The 17,851-nt window shown below is 46.9% G+C and overlaps 6 protein-coding genes across 6 annotated transcripts; 3 read left to right on the forward strand and 3 right to left on the reverse strand.

Annotated features, from left to right (window-relative positions):
* Positions 1-1,975: 1,975 nt before the first annotated feature.
* On the reverse strand, positions 1,976-4,232 carry F4807DRAFT_471896 (siderophore iron transporter mirB). The gene is made up of 5 exons (XM_048002970.1): positions 4,001-4,232; positions 3,338-3,948; positions 3,023-3,275; positions 2,844-2,966; positions 1,976-2,768 (listed from the first exon to the last, which is right to left on the reverse strand). The coding sequence occupies exons 1-5, from the start codon at positions 4,207-4,209 to the stop codon at positions 2,201-2,203; spliced, it is 1,764 nt and encodes a 587-aa protein (XP_047849098.1). The 5' UTR covers positions 4,210-4,232; the 3' UTR covers positions 1,976-2,200.
* Positions 4,233-7,326: 3,094 nt separating this feature from the next.
* Positions 7,327-9,413, forward strand: F4807DRAFT_326930 (DUF89-domain-containing protein). Its single transcript, XM_047995209.1, has 6 exons — positions 7,327-7,461; positions 7,550-7,620; positions 7,691-7,821; positions 7,875-7,991; positions 8,044-8,896; positions 8,958-9,413. Exons 1-6 carry the CDS (start codon positions 7,440-7,442, stop codon positions 9,186-9,188), a joined length of 1,425 nt encoding a protein of 474 aa, XP_047849099.1. The 5' UTR covers positions 7,327-7,439; the 3' UTR covers positions 9,189-9,413.
* Positions 9,414-9,611: 198 nt separating this feature from the next.
* On the reverse strand, positions 9,612-10,385 carry F4807DRAFT_326949 (uncharacterized protein). Its single transcript, XM_047995210.1, has 2 exons — positions 10,110-10,385; positions 9,612-10,004 (listed from the first exon to the last, which is right to left on the reverse strand). Exons 1-2 carry the CDS (start codon positions 10,269-10,271, stop codon positions 9,639-9,641), a joined length of 528 nt encoding a protein of 175 aa, XP_047849100.1. The 5' UTR covers positions 10,272-10,385; the 3' UTR covers positions 9,612-9,638.
* Positions 10,386-10,724: 339 nt separating this feature from the next.
* Positions 10,725-12,583, reverse strand: F4807DRAFT_326972 (glycosyltransferase family 32 protein). The gene has a single exon (XM_047995212.1). It carries the CDS (start codon positions 12,097-12,099, stop codon positions 10,837-10,839), a length of 1,263 nt encoding a protein of 420 aa, XP_047849101.1. The 5' UTR covers positions 12,100-12,583; the 3' UTR covers positions 10,725-10,836.
* Positions 12,584-13,130: 547 nt separating this feature from the next.
* Positions 13,131-14,636, forward strand: F4807DRAFT_454536 (acyltransferase family-domain-containing protein; the record flags this gene model as incomplete). Its single annotated transcript, XM_048000592.1, has 1 exon — positions 13,131-14,636. The coding sequence occupies one exon, from the start codon at positions 13,131-13,133 to the stop codon at positions 14,634-14,636; it is 1,506 nt and encodes a 501-aa protein (XP_047849102.1).
* Positions 14,637-15,381: 745 nt separating this feature from the next.
* Positions 15,382-17,290, forward strand: F4807DRAFT_326970 (uncharacterized protein). Its single transcript, XM_047995211.1, has 2 exons — positions 15,382-15,423; positions 15,491-17,290. The coding sequence occupies exon 2, from the start codon at positions 15,645-15,647 to the stop codon at positions 17,085-17,087; it is 1,443 nt and encodes a 480-aa protein (XP_047849103.1). The 5' UTR covers positions 15,382-15,423; positions 15,491-15,644; the 3' UTR covers positions 17,088-17,290.
* The last annotated feature ends 561 nt before the right edge of the window (positions 17,291-17,851 follow it).

Consider the following 17,851-nt stretch of genomic DNA (forward strand, 5'->3'; position numbering starts at 1 on the left):
CGGACAGAAAGAATAGTGAAGTTCGTATTCGATGTCCCGTGTACAGGGGGCCAAGTGATGGTAATGGAGGTAGTAATATGTACACATATTGGCTTAAAATATAACGACTAATTTTTGAGAAGATTATCCCCGGAAATGCGGACACTCGAGAACGGTTTGGATTCGTCCGATGCGACTGGGTTTTATGATGTAGATAAGGTAGGCGTCCCAGATCTTGATGTATAAAACGGGTAGCAAGTGTTAGGGATTGGAATGTTATGGGATGATTACAGCTAATAGACAGGTTATTGTGCTTGAGAGAGACTGGCTCACTTTTCCTGTTGGAGAATAGGGGTGATGATGGAACTTCGACTTGAATCTCATTACTTTCTGTCCATCTACGAGGTTTTATACTATTCTAGTGACCTTCTACCCCATAGCAAGTGCTCACGATATCCGATAGATTTGATAATAGTCGAGCTTCTCTCGAGACGGCTGAGCTATTCGTGCACCCATTAGTAAAAATTTACTAAAGTCTTCAAGGAGGTCCAAATGTCGCTAAACTTTCAAGATGAGGACCAAGAACAAAACCACGCCATTTTGTGATGTTTTCGCGATGAACCTTGCTAAAATATTTCGTTGTCCCAATCACCAGCAGCCGTTGTCCGAGCTGTCGGCTACGTCTTCGCACTATCTCCAGCCTCAGCGTGGTTTTCACGTGGCGCCGTTGCCCACATGGGCTCATGTAACAATAAAAGCGCCGATAATATCGGCGAGAGTCCTAAGACAGAATTGAGACATCGAAAGATTTCAACTCAGAGGCGTCTATGAAGGGGAAATAAAAATAGACGTCTCAAGATGCTGACTGCTGCTTATAGATCTTTATATATCTCGATCTACCGGGCATTCTCTATCTTGAACTTGGTAAATTGGCAATATAGCGGTCCGAATAACTGCTATTCTTGGTATTCTGTATTAGCCTTTGGTCTCAAGAAGCGACGGGGTGGACCGACCCAAGACCTCTTGAGATGGATACTTCTATCTATGAGATGGCATAAAGGTAAATTAGTGTACCCTTATCCTTTTCGCTCGCATAGTACCTAGTATATCTGCAGTGGAACTTGAATTTCCATGCCTAGGTAGAAAACGCCCGAGCAACTTTGTATTACGAATAACGTAGAGGATTTGAAAGCAAAGGACACACCATTTCCTTCCAATTGTTGCAACCTCGACGCAGCGAAAGCTCTTGAGACGGAACACGAAGTGCTAAAGGGCAGCTATAAATACCTCTATATCAGACGTTAACCGATGACTACGCAAGTGCCTTATTCGGAAAAGAACACCGCGAGACATAAAGGTATCTCGCCGTCATGCATTGTCACACGTCGCTATTTCCAGCACATCTTGAAGCGAATACGTGTGATATAAATTGTATTATGATTACGGTGCTAATTGTCTTTACGACCGCATGTCCCGGTCGGAATGAGATCAAATGTCTTCCTTCCGGACATGTTGTTAGAGTTCTAGACACATTTCTAAGGCTAATATATCTGAAATAGATAGGTACTTTATGAGCTTATGTACTCTAAGAGTGATGAAAATTGTGTTAGATTAGCCCGTTCTCGATGCCACTGCTGTTCACCTCTCAAGGCGACTCGGGATCCCCAGACTTGATTGCGAGGCGTTCTTTTCACTTGAACTTGTGGAATGGATGGCATCTGTTAAAGCAAGCTTTGATATCATAAGGCGAGAGGTTAATATACAAGACGACATCCTATAGGAAACCAAAGGGGGATAGCTGCTGCCCAGGTTGGTGCCTAGACTTGAGCGAAACGTGTAAAGGTGTGAGCCTCGGTTTAAGACTGGCGACATACTTCACACACTCAGCTATATCCTTGAATTATTTATAATGCAAGAAAATATATTCTTGTATATATATAAAAGCAGGTATTAAATTATGTAGATGGACATGCAATAGGTACTTGGCTGGATGCTCGGTGATTCTAAAGGGGGAGATAACCACCCAATTTGCACTCCTGTCTTTATTTACCAGATTAAGACCTGTGTCTTCTATGGCGAGTATCCTAGGGGATATGTGTAGAGCTAAGCTTTTCCATATAGCTTTGGAGGTCCTCTGGAGACTGCACAAAGAAGAAAAGACCATGTCGAATGATACCCAGTTATCTTCCAGGCTTCCCTAACGAGGATAGTGCATATCACTTTAGAATACATTACCCCTGGCTCGCTTCTCAACAGCTTCAAGCTTCTTAACATTTATGTTCCTCCAAATAGCGACACATAAAATGGTAAGGGGGATTAATGCAGATCCGACGATAACCATTTTCCTCATAACGTCTCCATATGCTGCGATCACAGCATCTCGGATCGGGGTTCCGATTGGATATTTCATTTGTTGATTGATGTCCCCGTATATTGTAGCCGTCATATTCTTAGCATCGTCAGGGAGGAACTCGTATAGCTTGACGGGAAGAATGTTCGTCCATAACCCGCCAGCGATCGCGTAGCCGACGGAAGAGCCGACAGAGCCGAATAGACCATAGATAGCGAGGGCAACGGCGACATCTTGATGCCCAACACAGGCCATTGTAGTGAGTTGCGCCATCTGGCCAATCATGCCGACGCCGAAGCCAACGAGTACCTGGCACATAGCAAGATAGCCGACCTTAGCGCCCGGAATTCTGAAATAGATTATAAGGGCTGTGCCGAGTAGGTAAATAGGGATAGCAACCAAAGCCGGATATTTGACATGGCCTGTGTAACGGATATATCTGAAGAGTATCGTTAACGGTTTCATTTATCCAAAAACCTCAAGAAAAAGAAGGTAGATATTCTACACCACTTACAAGGCGATAAATGGGCCGGTAAAGTATGAGGTGAGGGAATATGCGTTCAGCACGTAGTTTGCGACGCTGATGCTCAGGCCGTTAACCACCTGTAGGTAGGAGCTGTAATATGCATCCCATATACTATATGAGACGTTAGTGGTGATTCGTATTCCAGAAGATAAATAGGGCCAACTCACTAAGTTGTCATGAAGACGACAAAACGCGACATTACAGCGCCTAAAAAGGTCCGGTCTTTTAGGAACTCGAATGGGAAAAAATTTACACGGGCAAAGTATCTCTCCCAGACCACAAAAGCAGCGAGACCGACAACGCCCATTACGATCATGACAATGATACTTGCACTATGCCACGAGTGGGAGGCCGAGCTCACAAGACTGAATGGGAGGGTGATAAGGGTAAAACCCCCTGATATGAGGACCGCACCAATGACTGTTTAGTTCATAGTAAATTAGTGTTGAATGTTATTTACAGCCAAAATCTTGAACACTTACCGTCAAACTCGCCGATATAATGTATCGTGGACTGCAACCGTGTGCGACCCGATTGCGGACGAATGAGTCCGCGCTTTTTCGCTTGCCGTTCATGGTAGTAGAGAATAAAGACGACTGGGAGAGATACGACGAGCAATATGATGGTGAAGGCACCAAATGCCCACCTAAAATTGACCTCATTGTAGAACAGCTCCGCAATCCTAGGTCCAGCAAAGGTGGTGGCTAGGTTGGGCGTTGAGTTAATGGCGAAGATTATCATTCGGTTCTTCAAGGTGGTGATATCGGCGACGAAGACGTCGATAATAAAGCTGAGAGCAACCTTGCCTACCCATGTGAACACCTGGGCTGCGGCATATGTCTCGACATTTTGACAGGTTGCTTTCATGATCATCCCGACCGTGATCAGGAGGAGCGAGCCTACGAAGCCTTCCATTCGGCCCCTAATGTCTATAAACTTGCCGATACTGAGCGTAACGACGCCGCCGATGACTCTTGCTGCGATATTGATAACCGCGAGGAGGCCATGTCTTGAGAAGGACGATGTGACATATGGCGACAAAGCAGTGTCGATAGACGCTAGTAACGCGGATACGAAGCACACAAGCCAAAGGCTATATTGTCAGCCCTTCTTAGTATGAGTTTCATTAGAATGGAGAGACATACAGAGCGAAGGTAGACCACAAGGACTTCTGAGACCACACTGCGGTGATGGCCTCTACCCGTTGAACACCTTCCTGTATATGTGTCCGGTCGTCGTCTTTCTCTGGCTTAGAGTCTTCTGGTGATTCGGCCGCGGGTTGATCTAGGGCGACTTCTTTCCCTACATCGCAGTCCCTAGAGGTGCGCGACTCGGTTTTAGAAATCGTTACCATGATGATTCGTGTCTCTCACGTTTACAGAGGCTGAGATGGGTGTAAGAGGATGGCACCAAGCGTTACCGAGTAGCGATGGACGGGGAATGTAGCTTCTATATTACTGCCTAATGGAATCCCTACATAGGTACGCAGGACTAGAGTAGTCTTCTAGTCAACGGCCAAGAGGCCAGCGGGAGGAATCGCGAGCCGAGCCATGTCAAATTCCGATCTCGTTTGCATTGCACAGGACATCCGCCCCATAGTACGTCCTTCGAGGCATAGCAAATACCGGTAGACTAGAGAATATCTTGGCACCTTCCAAAACGTTCCTCCTCATCCGATGGCCAAGATGATTGAAAATTTTTATCAGATGATCTGATAAGATTATCAGCTAGAGTCCGACCCAAGATCTTCGAGGCATTTTAGGTTAATCCCTGTCGTGTATACCGAACGGATTCGCAGGTAGCCTATCAAGGTCCAACTTTGCTTTGTATATTCATAAGTACCTATACTGCAGCGGGACCGCTGTAAGAGTATATTTGCTACATGCGCTCCCTTTCTTAGTTCAGCATCTTGGCATTAGTCAAGATTATCATCAGTAACGTGGGATATGTGTACTTATTATTCGGGTCCTTTGAAGATCTAAGAAACGTACCTAGGTACTTTATTGGGGTTCAATACGAGGTCAATAAAACTCAGTGTAGCCTGCCTGTTTTAGCTCTATAAAGAGGTTTGGCGGAATCTCTATTCGTTTTCTCGCATTTTACCCATGATCATCTCGCGAATGTGCTTATTTTATAATGTCGAGATTGAGAAAATAGGAGGCCTGGAGGCAAGTAGGTGAATGGGTACGATGAATGCGCCGAGGTTTAGTATTCGATAAACCAAGCGAAGTTTTTGATATTTACATTTCTCACATAATATAGGTACCGTCGCATGTTCCACAACTTGAAAAGGCATGCATAATGTGCTTTTATGAAATATCCGTTTGACATTGTCCGACCTGAACCCGATTAATCCCTTACATAACTCGTATCCATAGCTCGGCAAGCAACCCACTCGATAGGCTCATAAATGAGAAGTTCACATCGTGACAACGAAGCCAAGAACCAACATGACAAGGGAGCCGGCTACAGAGGAAGCACCGGCTGTAGGCACTGTGGTAGGTTGGCTGGTGGCAGAACTGGCTGTGCTATTCGACCCACTAACAGTGGTAGAAGCCATTGGGGTGGTTGAGGAACTGGTCGATGTTTCGCTGTTGGAGGTGGCGCTCCCTGTAGAGGTCTCCGTAGCTCCAGCGCTTGTGGATGTCACATCCGTCGAAGTGGTAGAAGCGATGGCCGAGGTTGAGGATGAGGATGCTGGTGCTGAAGCTGAAGCTGAAGAGCTTCCACCACTGCCAGACTCGACAGCATTGCAAAAAGTATTGACGGCCGGTAGGACCTGACTGGTGGCTACATCAGCGCCACAAGCTTGGAGAACACAACTAGTGGCAGCTGCGGTTATAGCATCCTTATTTTTACCTATATTGCCATGGTCAGTCACTTTCCACGGTCATATAGTCCACAGAACAGGCAAGGAATCTACGATCGTTAAAAGATATAGCGATTTAAAAACACCCCAATTATCTTGGGATGAGATAACAGGTTCCAGGAAGAACGCAAAGATGGAGGCAGACATGGCAGACTTACAGATGCAGGCATAGTCGCTGGCCGAGCAACTGGTACTGCTTGTTCTTGCACTGTCAATGCAAGGAAGAGCGCATTGGGGGATATCGGAGAGTGACTGAGCAGAGACGATTGTGGCAAAAGCCAAAGTAACAATGGTGTACTTCATTTTGGTAATAGACGGGTTAATATGGTTGACCTTGGGTTGTTTGGGTAAGGTAGGTAGGTATGTGCCTAGGGAGCGAGCGTGATAGATACAATGAGTAAGATATCGGTAGCGCGTGGGAACAATAAGATCATTTCCATGGCAGCTCGAGCTCCTCGCTTCTTATATACATTCTTTATGACTGATGTAAAGTCTCCAAAATATCATTAGGACACCGGCTCAGTGAGCTGAAGAATCAGGCGAAGGTGGCTGAAGGCGTGTTTGCGTCTCACAACCTTAGAAACTAGTGACTTGTTAGGATGGTAAATAAACCAATAGTAATAGCAGAGACCTTACTGGATTCATGTCGTTGGCATATATTATTCCCCGTTTTGGTTATTCCTCCGCCATGATTCCCAATCCCCGGATCGTCAATCTTGGTTACGCGTATTTCGCGGGGTAGCTTAATAACTCGAGGAGATGGCGGCTTAGGATCACCGAGAAATACCATGCGTGACTAGAGATATCGACATGAAGCGGATGACTTCTAATACTTGCCATACTGGATTTCTAATAATAAAACGCAGCTCTAGCAAACCTAATCTGCTAGGCCTCAGGGGCTTGTCCCAACATATGTGAGGATCCGGAAATACTCCTTGTTGGTACAATGCATGGGGTATGACAAGTGATAGAAAGGTGAATCTTGACTGCATCGAGCAAACAAACCAAGCAGGTTACCTACCTGGATATGTACATAGGATCGAGATTATCTGGGGTCTGATCTGGAGGTTGCATCCAAAGAATCCGGGGAAATCGACTAATAGAGCTCCCATGCAAAACATGGGACAAGCCACATGCCGAGGTGCTTCCGTTTCCAAAGAAATGGAAAGCTGAAAAAAAGCAGCTGATCGAGGCCGGACGGGGAGATGAATGGTTGGTAGCTGTGTATAGGTATGTACCTAATATGATGCAGATCTTTTCGCCGATCAACGACTTCGTTCGGATACGAACTTTTTCGGTACACCCAGATGTCGTGTATGCCGCATATGCCTAGGTAGGTATGTACCTGGATAAGGGACGGTTGGTAGGTATTCCGATTTGAAAGGTGAAAAGGGCGGACAGGTACAAGGATAGGAGATATATTAGCAATTTAAGAGTAATAATTCATGTCTCAGTATTTACAATGTGCCAGGTACAGCAATATGTAGTTTCGTAACGTTAAATTAGGCTTTATTCTTCTATCGAATGTAATCGGAGCTACCCCGCCAGGATACCCCGCCATCAACGATCATGGATGACATCGAGCTATCTAAACTTTTAGATATTCTGGTTCAAACATGAAAAATCGGGTTCAATAAGTAAAGAAAATATTATGTGAAGGCTCAAGCCGTATTGAAACTTCCTAGACAAATCTGATAGTCTATCTTTGCGCTGAGATGGAATTTGACACTAAAACTCGTAAGAGATTTGATTCCTTATGGTTTCTTTTTTAAAGCCTCGTACGAAAGATCTCGGGAGCCACGCGGCTAACTACCCTGTTCACCAGCTCCATACTTGACAAGCGACAAGTCATCCTTCGCCTATATATCTGCTCGAGATAGATGGCCAGTCATAGTAGTTAGTTATTTAACCCCATCCTCTCTTTTTCAAGCGTGAATAGTACATAAGTTAACCCTATGCCATTAAGACGCAAGCTATAGATGATTTATATCGCTCTGTCTCCCAGTGCGAAGATTCTGAAAAGCGGGATGAAGGGAAGAAAATTGTAGAAGAGCTGTCTCGGCTCAAATATGAGCTCCAGCACGACCGACAACTCACGTACGGCTCTGTTCTTGTTAGTCAAATATAGTCTTATGTTGACGACTAGTTAGACCGATAAGAGACGACGGTGGCGCTGACGTAGCCCTATACAACACCGAGTTGGAGCAGTTGGGAACGCCCAGTTGGTTTAATATTCCATGGCTCTTTTGCGAGTGCTACCTCTACAGGTGATGAAAACCTCTTAGAAATAGGGGATAAGTCGCGCTAATGGGAAGATAGGCGTCTTAACACCTCCTTTAGACTATCTACGCATTGGAAGACTTATGATGTGTTCTATCGCCAAAAAATCAAGACATTCCGGTCGTCAAGGCCTGCCGTAATCGAACTCGCTGCTCGATATAGGGACTTGGTAACCCAAATTGGCCAGAATAAGAAGACTGGCACCGAGCACGACGAAGCACAAAAGATCCTATTCTTCGAGATGTGCGAGATCTGTTTGTGGGGAAACGCTACCGACCTATCTCTCCTGACTAGTCTCACATACGAGGATATTCAGAAGCTGCAAGGATCTGAAGCTAGGAAAGCTTCCGAGAAGAACATTCTTGTCAATGACCTAGCAGCTACGTATGAGGTGTTGAAGAAGGCTAAGAACGAAGGCAAGAAGGAGCGCCGGGTGGATATTGTGCTAGACAACGCCGGATTTGAGCTATATGTCGACCTTATCTTGGCCGGGTATCTGTTATCATCTGGGCTCGCTACACTCGTAGTTTTGCATCCGAAGTCGATCCCCTGGTTTGTGTCAGACGTCCTACCGGCCGATTTCGCCGCTCTCCTTAGTGCTCTAGCCGACCCCAAGCGGTTCTACGAGACACCATCGGATGATGAGAAGTTGCAAGACACGATCCCCCCGCCATTGCCCGAAAAGGACGCTGCGGACCTTGGCTTCCTTTTCCAGGAGTGGGCGCGCATGCACGCTGAAGGACAGCTTATCATGAGACCAAATGCCTTCTGGACCCATCCTGGCAGTTACTGGAGACTCCCGTTTATGGAAAAGGATTTATACGACGATTTGAAGACGAGTGAAGTAGTCATATTCAAGGGCGACCTGAATTATCGGAAGCTCACCGGCGATGTAAGTGTGCCTGCGTTTTCTCTTCCCGTCGACCAGAAACATAATGGTGCTAACTATATAGGCCGCATGGGATCCATCGACACCGTTCGTCGAAGCTATCGGGCCCCTTGGCCCTGGTTCCGGAGTCAATGTTCTGGCCCTCCGAACGTGTAAAGCCGATGTCGTCGTGGGATTGAAGCCGGGACAAGATGAAGAAATCCGAGCGACAGAGGGTGACAGCGATGATAACGGCGCTAGGAAATGGGCATGGAGTGGCAAGTGGGCAGTTGTGTCTTTCTCGGAGGGCAAATGATAATCTCGTGTTTCCGGAAAATCTCAGCTGATAAGACTTATACCTGATAGACTGCTACAACTTTGCTGGCCCGGCCGAGAGCCACGAACGTCTTGTTCTCCCATTAATGATTAGTTGCCCAGGTAGAAATATGGTGGAAAGTCATATTCCAATACTGATGTTTATGTATGAAACCCCAATCCGTCCCGTCCCGTTGATCGTTGACGACCCAAGTAGCCGCAACTGTAACCGTAAAGTGCCCTTTCCATTTCACAACGGGTATCTCCCAAAACCGAACGCCAACTCACATACCTTTACACGTACATGCCACCGCATTAATCCGCGTGGTCACAGGCGACAGTTGACATGTGCCGTTCATAACCAGAGTCCGAGCTTCAACATTGCTTTGGTGCTCTGACGGATCATGAACCACCCGACTTCCATCACAATCCACACGACCTCGCCGGCAAACTATTCCTTGACCTCGGCTGCCTCAGCTTTGATGCTGAAATCAGTGTGATCACCATCCTTTTTTTCGAAGATGATTTTCTTCCCGCTGTTATTGGCCACTATCTTGCCGTCGCCGTCAAAGCCAAGCGGAAGCCTTTCGTAGGCCCAACGTCCGGCAAAAAAGGTGGCAGCTGCCCAGGCCCAGAGAAGCAGGGCGATGCTGAAGGTGATAAAGAGGGTCGGCACGAGGAAGAGTGTGGCGACGCCGATCCAGAAGAGCGAGAAGATCACGGCGGATATTAATGAAAAGGCGATGGTGGTCATGGCGAAGCCTGCGAAGAGGAGAATAGGCGCAAGCGAAAGGGTGAATTGAAAGGCGACGAAGGACTAGTAACGGAAGCAAGCCGAGTCAATTAAATCCAACCGGATACCACCAACTAGCTAGCTAGCCGGCTAAACGTATGGATATATATTTATTTAGAATATGCTTACAAATAAGATAGGTTTGTCGGTTGCGAAATCGTGAACCCGATCGTAGGCCTTCTGTCGTGTGGGCGGGCTAACGACTCGGTCGACATGGCGCTGTCCGTATGCCAGTAGCTCGTTGGCTTTGGCTTTGGCTCTCGCGCTCCTGGAATCATCGTCACCTGCCATTGTGAAGGTACGAGATCGGATATGAATGTCGTGTATCTGGAAGCAGGCACGCAGAATGGTTAGGGGTCAAACGAAGGGAATCGCGTAGATCTCGATTATATTTCAGGTTGGTTGTCGAAGGAGTTGTTAATATGTGTAAATTTGATGACTATGTTTTAGGTATCTAGGATTGTAAAGGAGCCCCGCGGGAGGCGTTTTAGGAAAATTGAAGGTTGACAAGATTTAAGTGTTAATCCATCCAAGGGTAATTCCTGCCGTCATTTGATTTGAACCATTGTCGCCTCAGACTTTCATAGAAGATATGGAAGTGACGCGGGTGTAATTGCGCGCCGAACTTGCGATTTACCTGTAAATGACGTTGTGTGGCTGGATTTGTGGCTTGCAAGCTGATTATGTAACCGAGCTTACTGCAGTGGCCTGGCGTTTCTTCGTCTTCCTCATATCCATTACAACGTTCATTTCCTAAAAGCTTCAGAATAATCAAGGAAATGATCCTTGACCCGATATTAAAGCTTAGATAGCTGAATGCTCCACCACGTCCCTGGATACCTACTCTGGCTAGATACTATCGTGATACAGGTGCCGGATTCAGTTCTCTCAATTCCAACTGCGAATTCATATTTAGCACTATTTGGCTGTCTTGTGCTCTCTTCTCCTCGATCCTTTTCTGCTGCTCCTCAGGAGGTAGAAGCCCGAACGCTTCTACGTCGTCGTCCCATTTATTGACGCAGTCAGCATTCCAGTTGCACCTCTCCACTTCACCATAAACTGGGTGACTGAATCGAGGATGTCGACTCGGCCAGTTCGACGCGTGATAATGATGTTTGACAAGCGCGCCCCTTGCGTTGTGGTTTCCGGAGTCGGAATGGCCTTGACCTGCGGCGAACGCCTCGACATCTAAGACTAGGATACCACTAACGATTTTGGATTCGTCAAGATCATGGAAATCGTTCCATGTGATACTCGCGCCACCGCCTCGTTTATTCATTTCCTCTAGGACAGCCGCGGTAAATGCAGATGGGCCAGTGCCGCTGATCACTTCATCAAAGTCAAGCACTACCTCTCCGATCGGGACGTTTTGCTTCTTAGCAATGCCAATCAACCAATCCTTGATGTTTTCAACCAGCTTAAGCATCACCGGAAGCCGTGGTTTTGCCATGAATGTCCATTGACAAAACGACTGCGACTTCTTACCGAGGATCTTGTGGTCCTTGAATTGGGGCTGGTCGACCTCGACACCAAGGACCATATCAACCTCTGACGCGTCATAACGCTCCGGAATGAACTTGTGCACCGGCCGGAGTGCTTCGACATCGATGTCAGCGTATACGCCCCCTTCCGCGTACATGATGAGGTAGCGTAGAAGGTCCGCTTTGATGATTGTCGCATTGACTGATCGGTAGAGCTCAACGATATCCTCGCGGTCGAACCCAGAAGGACCGAAGTGTTCCTCGACATAATTCATGTCGTTGCTGTCCGTCAGGACCTCGTATCTGAACCCCGGGTTCTTGGTAGTCCACGTCTTGGCCGTTGTAGAATCTCGCTCTTCAAATGAGAAGGGATCGATCTTCCAAGTCTGCCATATTTTTCTTGGGAAGTTTCTAAGCGATTTAGAATCGAGAGCTTTCCGCGGAGTCGTATTCCGCTTAAATACGCCACTAGTATTTGGTATCGATGGTACTAAATCGATGTTGAGGATGATTAATAGAACGCACGCGCATGTGATGTATATGGTAATGACTCTCCGCAGCTGAGTCGGGACACGATTCCTAAACTTCGCGGTGGTTGACGCCAATGTTGGCGACAACGGTGATATTGGTGAATTCATACTATTGATAAAGAACTTCTAGGAACGGCCTGTACATATGCTGCGGTCCGAGAGACCAAAGACTCGGTACAAGAAGCCTATGATGATCCGACAATGAGACGATGTGATATACTCGCTGACAAGATAGGTACTAGACTCGGGATTATGAACTGCCACTTTTCGGCCTAAAGCTTGACGACACGCCGAGTCTACTTATTTATTATGAGATATGTGTCTCGTGCTGGAGGGGTTTGCTATCGGTGACGGTACCGTAGGTACATGCGTGTTGAGCTTGGTCAAGGATATCCATCTACTCCCGCAAGTATCATATTGTACCCAAGGCAGCCATCTGTGATGATCTAGGTTACACGGCAGTCACTGGATAACTTGATTCGACCTGCTGGTATATGTTCCTACTTTCTCCTGGGCCCAATCACAGTTTATTCTTCACCCCAGACGTCGTAAACCCCATGGGGGCGTTCGCGGGGATGGGCTAACTAGTAATGTGGCGTTACTGATGTCTCGATTTTTTGTGCTCAAAGACCTAAACAAGGGGCCTCATATTTGCAAAGACTCTTAGTTTTATACCTCGGAACCTTCCTATTCAAGTGTCGGTTCTAATATTGCAATGGACGAGATGGTAAAATAACCGCGGAACAACGTTCTTTTCTTCAAGTATCACATGTGCGTATGTGGTAAGCGTGCGTACCTCACCCCTTGGAAGTATCTACTACCCTGGTATACAAGACGAGTTAACGGACCGAGTTGTCTCTACGTTACATCTTTGCGGTTACCCAACCCATTCACACGGGATATATCGACAATACGGTACCGCCATCGGCTTAATTCTGGATTAGTATTGTGTCATACTCTCATACGCTCTTACAACCGTCCTACGAGCTTACCTAGGCACTTGTCGAGGCTCTTCAAACCTGAAATACTCATTGAGAAACCCCCAAAAGACCATCAAGTACACGGGTTTACAATTTATGCCCAGGAAAGTCAGGAAAGCGAGCACAATATCTCTACAGAAGATCTCGTCTAATACGAAGATGCCCACCAAATCTCTGGGCATTTTAGATGTTGAAGAATGGGAGGAGATTAAAGCTGGCTGGAAACCCGCTCCGTCTGGCCATCCGGTAAGGGGGAGGCGGAGCTCATTTAAACGACTGATGAGATCGTTCACACCCTATTTGTTCCCGTTTTGTTTATCTACGACGGGGACTTCAGAAAAGCAACGCCCAACGGCCTACTTGGATGGCCTACGTGGATTTGCTGCCTTCCTTGTGTATTGGCATCATCATCAACTGTGGGCCCACCTCGCAACCCATCAGACCGAAATATTCGAAGATGCTTTCGGGTACGATTATAAGTACCACTTCGCCGCCTTTCATGGCATACGAACGTTCTTCTCCGGTGGCCACTATGCTGTCTCTACCTTCTTCGTCATCTCCGGCTACGTCCTATCAGCGAAGCCATTGAGCCTAATACACGATCAGGACTATGTAAAAGTGGGCGACAATATATCATCGGCGCTATTTAGACGATGGCTACGACTCTATCTACCACTCATCGTTGTGACCTTTTGCTATATGACCTCCTGGCATGTCTTCGGACTATGGGCTGTCAACGCTCAACCAAAGGGGAGTTGGAAGGAGGAATTGCGATTCTGGTATTTCGAATTCAAAAACTTCAGCTTCTTGTACAATTCAGGCGGAGAGCCTTGGCTTAGCTACCAGTTCCACGCCTGGTCGACCCAGGTTGAATTCAAAGGATCTATCGTCATATACAGCTGCTTGCTCGCATTCTCGAAATTGGCTAGGAGCGCCCGGCTATGGTGTCAGGTTGCTTTGATATTCTATTTTATATACATTGCGGATGGCTGGTATGCCGCGATGTTCGTATCGGGCATGTTTCTCTGCGATATCGATCTCCTTGCCGCGAAGAACGAGCTGCCAAGTGTCTTGGACAGGTTACGGCCGGCTAGGAGTTTCATTTTTCACCATCTTCTTGCACTGAGCATCTATTTAGGCGGTGTTCCATCTGTCAATTCTGACGTTAACCGCTTGAAGAATTCTCGAGGATGGTACTACCTCTCTTATCTTAAACCCCAGGCTGTATTCGACTATAAGTGGTTTTACCTGTTCTGGGCGGCGACAATTCTCGTTGCCTCAGTTCCCCGGATTTCATGGCTCAAAGGATTTTTCGAGACCCGTTTCTGCCAGTATCTTGGGCGTATCTCCTTTGCTCTGTATCTAGTACATGGCCCTATCCTTTGGACGCTTGGTGACAGATTGTACACGGCCACTGGGTGGTACGAGGAAGCGCAGCAAGCTCACCTATCCGGATGGGTAGATGCGTTGAGGTTGCCGAAAACAGGGCCGCTTGGTCTCGAGTTGTCTTTCCTGGCGCCACATGTCATTCTTCTACCCTTCACCATCTGGCTGGCCGAGGTTGTCACGAAGTTGGTCGATGAGCCGAGTGTAAGATTTGCGCAGTGGCTATATCGGAGCCTCTTGCCTCAGCCTATCAAGAGCACTGGGAGGGTAAGCAGTTGAAGGATAATATTTTCGACAGGGGGTTATCCAGGTTTCCCCCCTATCCGATGTATATTCTCAGAGAGAAAAAGAAACTATTGATAACTCTGATCGGTGATCTGCCGGGGATGCTCTGTTTGCAGTATCGTCGTCCTGACCTTGTGCATCCAACACTTCAAGAAAAGCCCGAGACAAACTTGCTGCGACTAGACCAGTGGTTGGAGAGAATTGCCTAATTGGGAGAGTAGCCGAATATACTGCAGTGTTACCCGACGCTCAGGGGGGACAATAAGCCCCTGTTGTCTTGCCGTGACCCCTGCTCACCTTAAAGCTTGACTGAGGATGACGGGGTAGAATGCGGGGAGCCCGTGGAGAAGCACATGTCAAATTCAAGTGTTGAAAGTATCGATATTGACAACGTGACATCGATATTAACGTATCTGGGGGTGGAGGGTGGAGGATGGAAGGTTGTCTTGCTTTTCCAATTAACTTCACGTGGGCCCTAGCGTGGGTTATTGCGCCTTTAGAGCATCCGGATCTTGGATGTAGTGTGCCACGGAGATAATTCATATCATCGAACGTGAGCAGTGGATTGTCCACTCGGGTACACTTGATATGTCTCTTGGACAATACTACGTAATTAAGGAGTCAATTAGGGTGCACAATGCATGCGATCCGAGGTGATTCCGTATACCCGGTGTCCTACGGCATTCGTCAAAACCCTCCAGGCCAACGTTGATGGATACAAGATATGTTATTGAGACACGTATCGGTAGACAAGTACACACGGGTCTATCCACCTACCCAGGTACGTTGTTTCACGGATTACCTCATATCAACAGTAGTTATTCTAAGGCATCTGATCAGTAACCTAGGTAGTCAAGTGAGTTTTGGCTGTGGTGCATGAGCAAGAACCTAACATATGTTGGGGCAACAGTCAGTTGCTAACAGCAGATATTGTACCATCGCTTGAACAGATGAAAAACCACCATTTTCTAAAGTAGGGATCAAACGTCTCATTCCTGCAATATGTTGGTAAGGGAATTTAGACGGTTGGTTCTTCTCATCCTTCCTTTGCTCTTGCTATTATATACCGTCGTTCGATATTCTCGTAACTGGTCTCCTATCTCCTACAATGTAACGGACTGGATACAGCGGATACCGTCAGTCAGTCACGTCTTTGGAACACAACATGAACAGCACGTTCTCGACAGCCATAGTGACTCTCGGAATAACAACACGACTAGTGGCAATAACGGCCTCTCGGGTGTGTTGCTTAACAATGAAATCGAAAGTAGCGAGAGTGCCCACGACTCGTTTGGGCCTGATCCTAAGAATACGCACATAGAGCTTTTCTCCACCTCGACGTTAGATGGAAGGTACTTCAGGGTCAGTTTCGGCGACAGGTTGGCTATAAACCCTAACATTATACCTCATCCACTCCTTGAGGACACATGGATTATCATAGCGAATCATTACAGCTTAGACAATACGATACCAACAGACTTCGTCGAATTGGCGTGCGATGCTGTATTCAACGAAGATAACACCGAGCTCAATTGCCTTTTTCCCCCTATACCGTTACCCATCGCCGCGACAGGCCTAGGTAAATGTGAAGGCGAGCTTCAGTATGCCAGCCTAAACGTTGGGCCTCATGATGCTCGTGTCTTCTACGGTCCTCGGAGCCCGTTTATCATGTACGGAAGCAACTCTCAGGAGACATGCTTCGGTCAGTGGATCCAGGATTTCCGAGTCCTCGTGAATTGGGACAGCGGAGACGACTTAGAGGCCATAAATGCAAACCTGGAGGGACAGGAGCAGGAAAATTTCTTTCAGTTAGGGACTGAGCTACGCCGCCCGCCACCTTACTCTCCGATGGAAAAGAACTGGTTTCTGTTCTGGGATCCTGACGGCCAGATGTACGCGCATTACGATATTGCGCCCAAGCGCGTCTTCGCAAAGTTAGAGGTCGACGGCTTAGCAGGGTTAGACCTAGCCCCTTCAGCAGCCATAGATGATGAGAGGTGCATGGAGATGTACATGCCGAAGCCAGGGCCGGTGCACGAATCGATTCACCAGTCCACGAACTCGTTGTCTATCACCATGTGTCGGCGGTCAGATCCTAGCTGTTCGCCGAGCGATGCCAACACATTCATATTTACGATTTTCCAGCACAAGACGTTCCATGATTTCCATAGCGTGTATGAACCCTACGTTATGCTTTTTCGGCGGCGAACGCCGTTTCCAGTTTACGGTATATCGCAGAAGCCTCTATGGATTCATGGCCGCGATGCTCGTAATCAGATGTTTTATGTGACGTCCATGAGCTGGAAGGCCCGCGGTCAGAAGTACCACGGCTACTTAGATGATACACTGTTCCTGAACTTCGGGATCGAGGACCGAGAGACTGCTAGTATTGACGTTCTAGCTAGCGATTTACTTGTTGGATTGGGTTATTGTCACGAGACGTGATACATGTAGAGCTTTCGACCCTATTAGCTCTTTAAGTTATTGATGTCATATACAAGAAGTGGTGGCTCCAAATTTTGTTCTGCGGCATTTGATGGCACGAGGTTCACGGTATATAGAGAGATCCAGGTTAGGAAGTTATATAGGAAATCTCAGATTTCATTAGGTACCTATCTAGTCTATCCCATATAATTTTAAAACCTACCTCTCTTAGAATCAAGTTATCGGTACCAATAGCGATATTTATTGCCTGTCACGCTAGCCGCGATACTTAATATTCCAACGAAACCCAATAACCTCACAGTTCCTAGCCCTGCAGCTCGAATTCCAGCTGAGCGCGTGGCAGGTTCCAAGTGGTTCTCTTCCCAAAAGTAAGATAAGACGTCAACGGAGACGAACATGTATACGATCTTGATATTCTGAAGATGACCCTTATATATTGGGTTTAATCTGCTTTTATACCTAGGTACAGAACAAGTCAAGAGCCGACTGATGTAGTCCATGGTTTTTCTAGGGACCAATAAGGATGCTACCTAAGCAAGGATGTGAACTCCATTAGGTACTTACCTACCTAAGTACAATCAATTTAAGCATCGAAGGCGCTTGCGTCTCTATGCCATACCTTCTTTATACCTCCATCTGCCATCTTGGGATGAAATTGGTGCTGGGCTTATAAGATAGCAGATTGATTATTAATCTCCAATCTTCCTTGCGCTGGCCCCATAGTAGTTTTGGGTGTTATCCCACTATTCAATCTCAACGGCTGG

The sequence above is a fragment of the Annulohypoxylon truncatum genome, assembly GCF_022578515.1.
Source record: "Annulohypoxylon truncatum strain CBS 140777 unplaced genomic scaffold F4807scaffold_54, whole genome shotgun sequence".
Classification (NCBI taxonomy): Eukaryota; Fungi; Ascomycota; class Sordariomycetes; order Xylariales; family Hypoxylaceae; genus Annulohypoxylon; species Annulohypoxylon truncatum.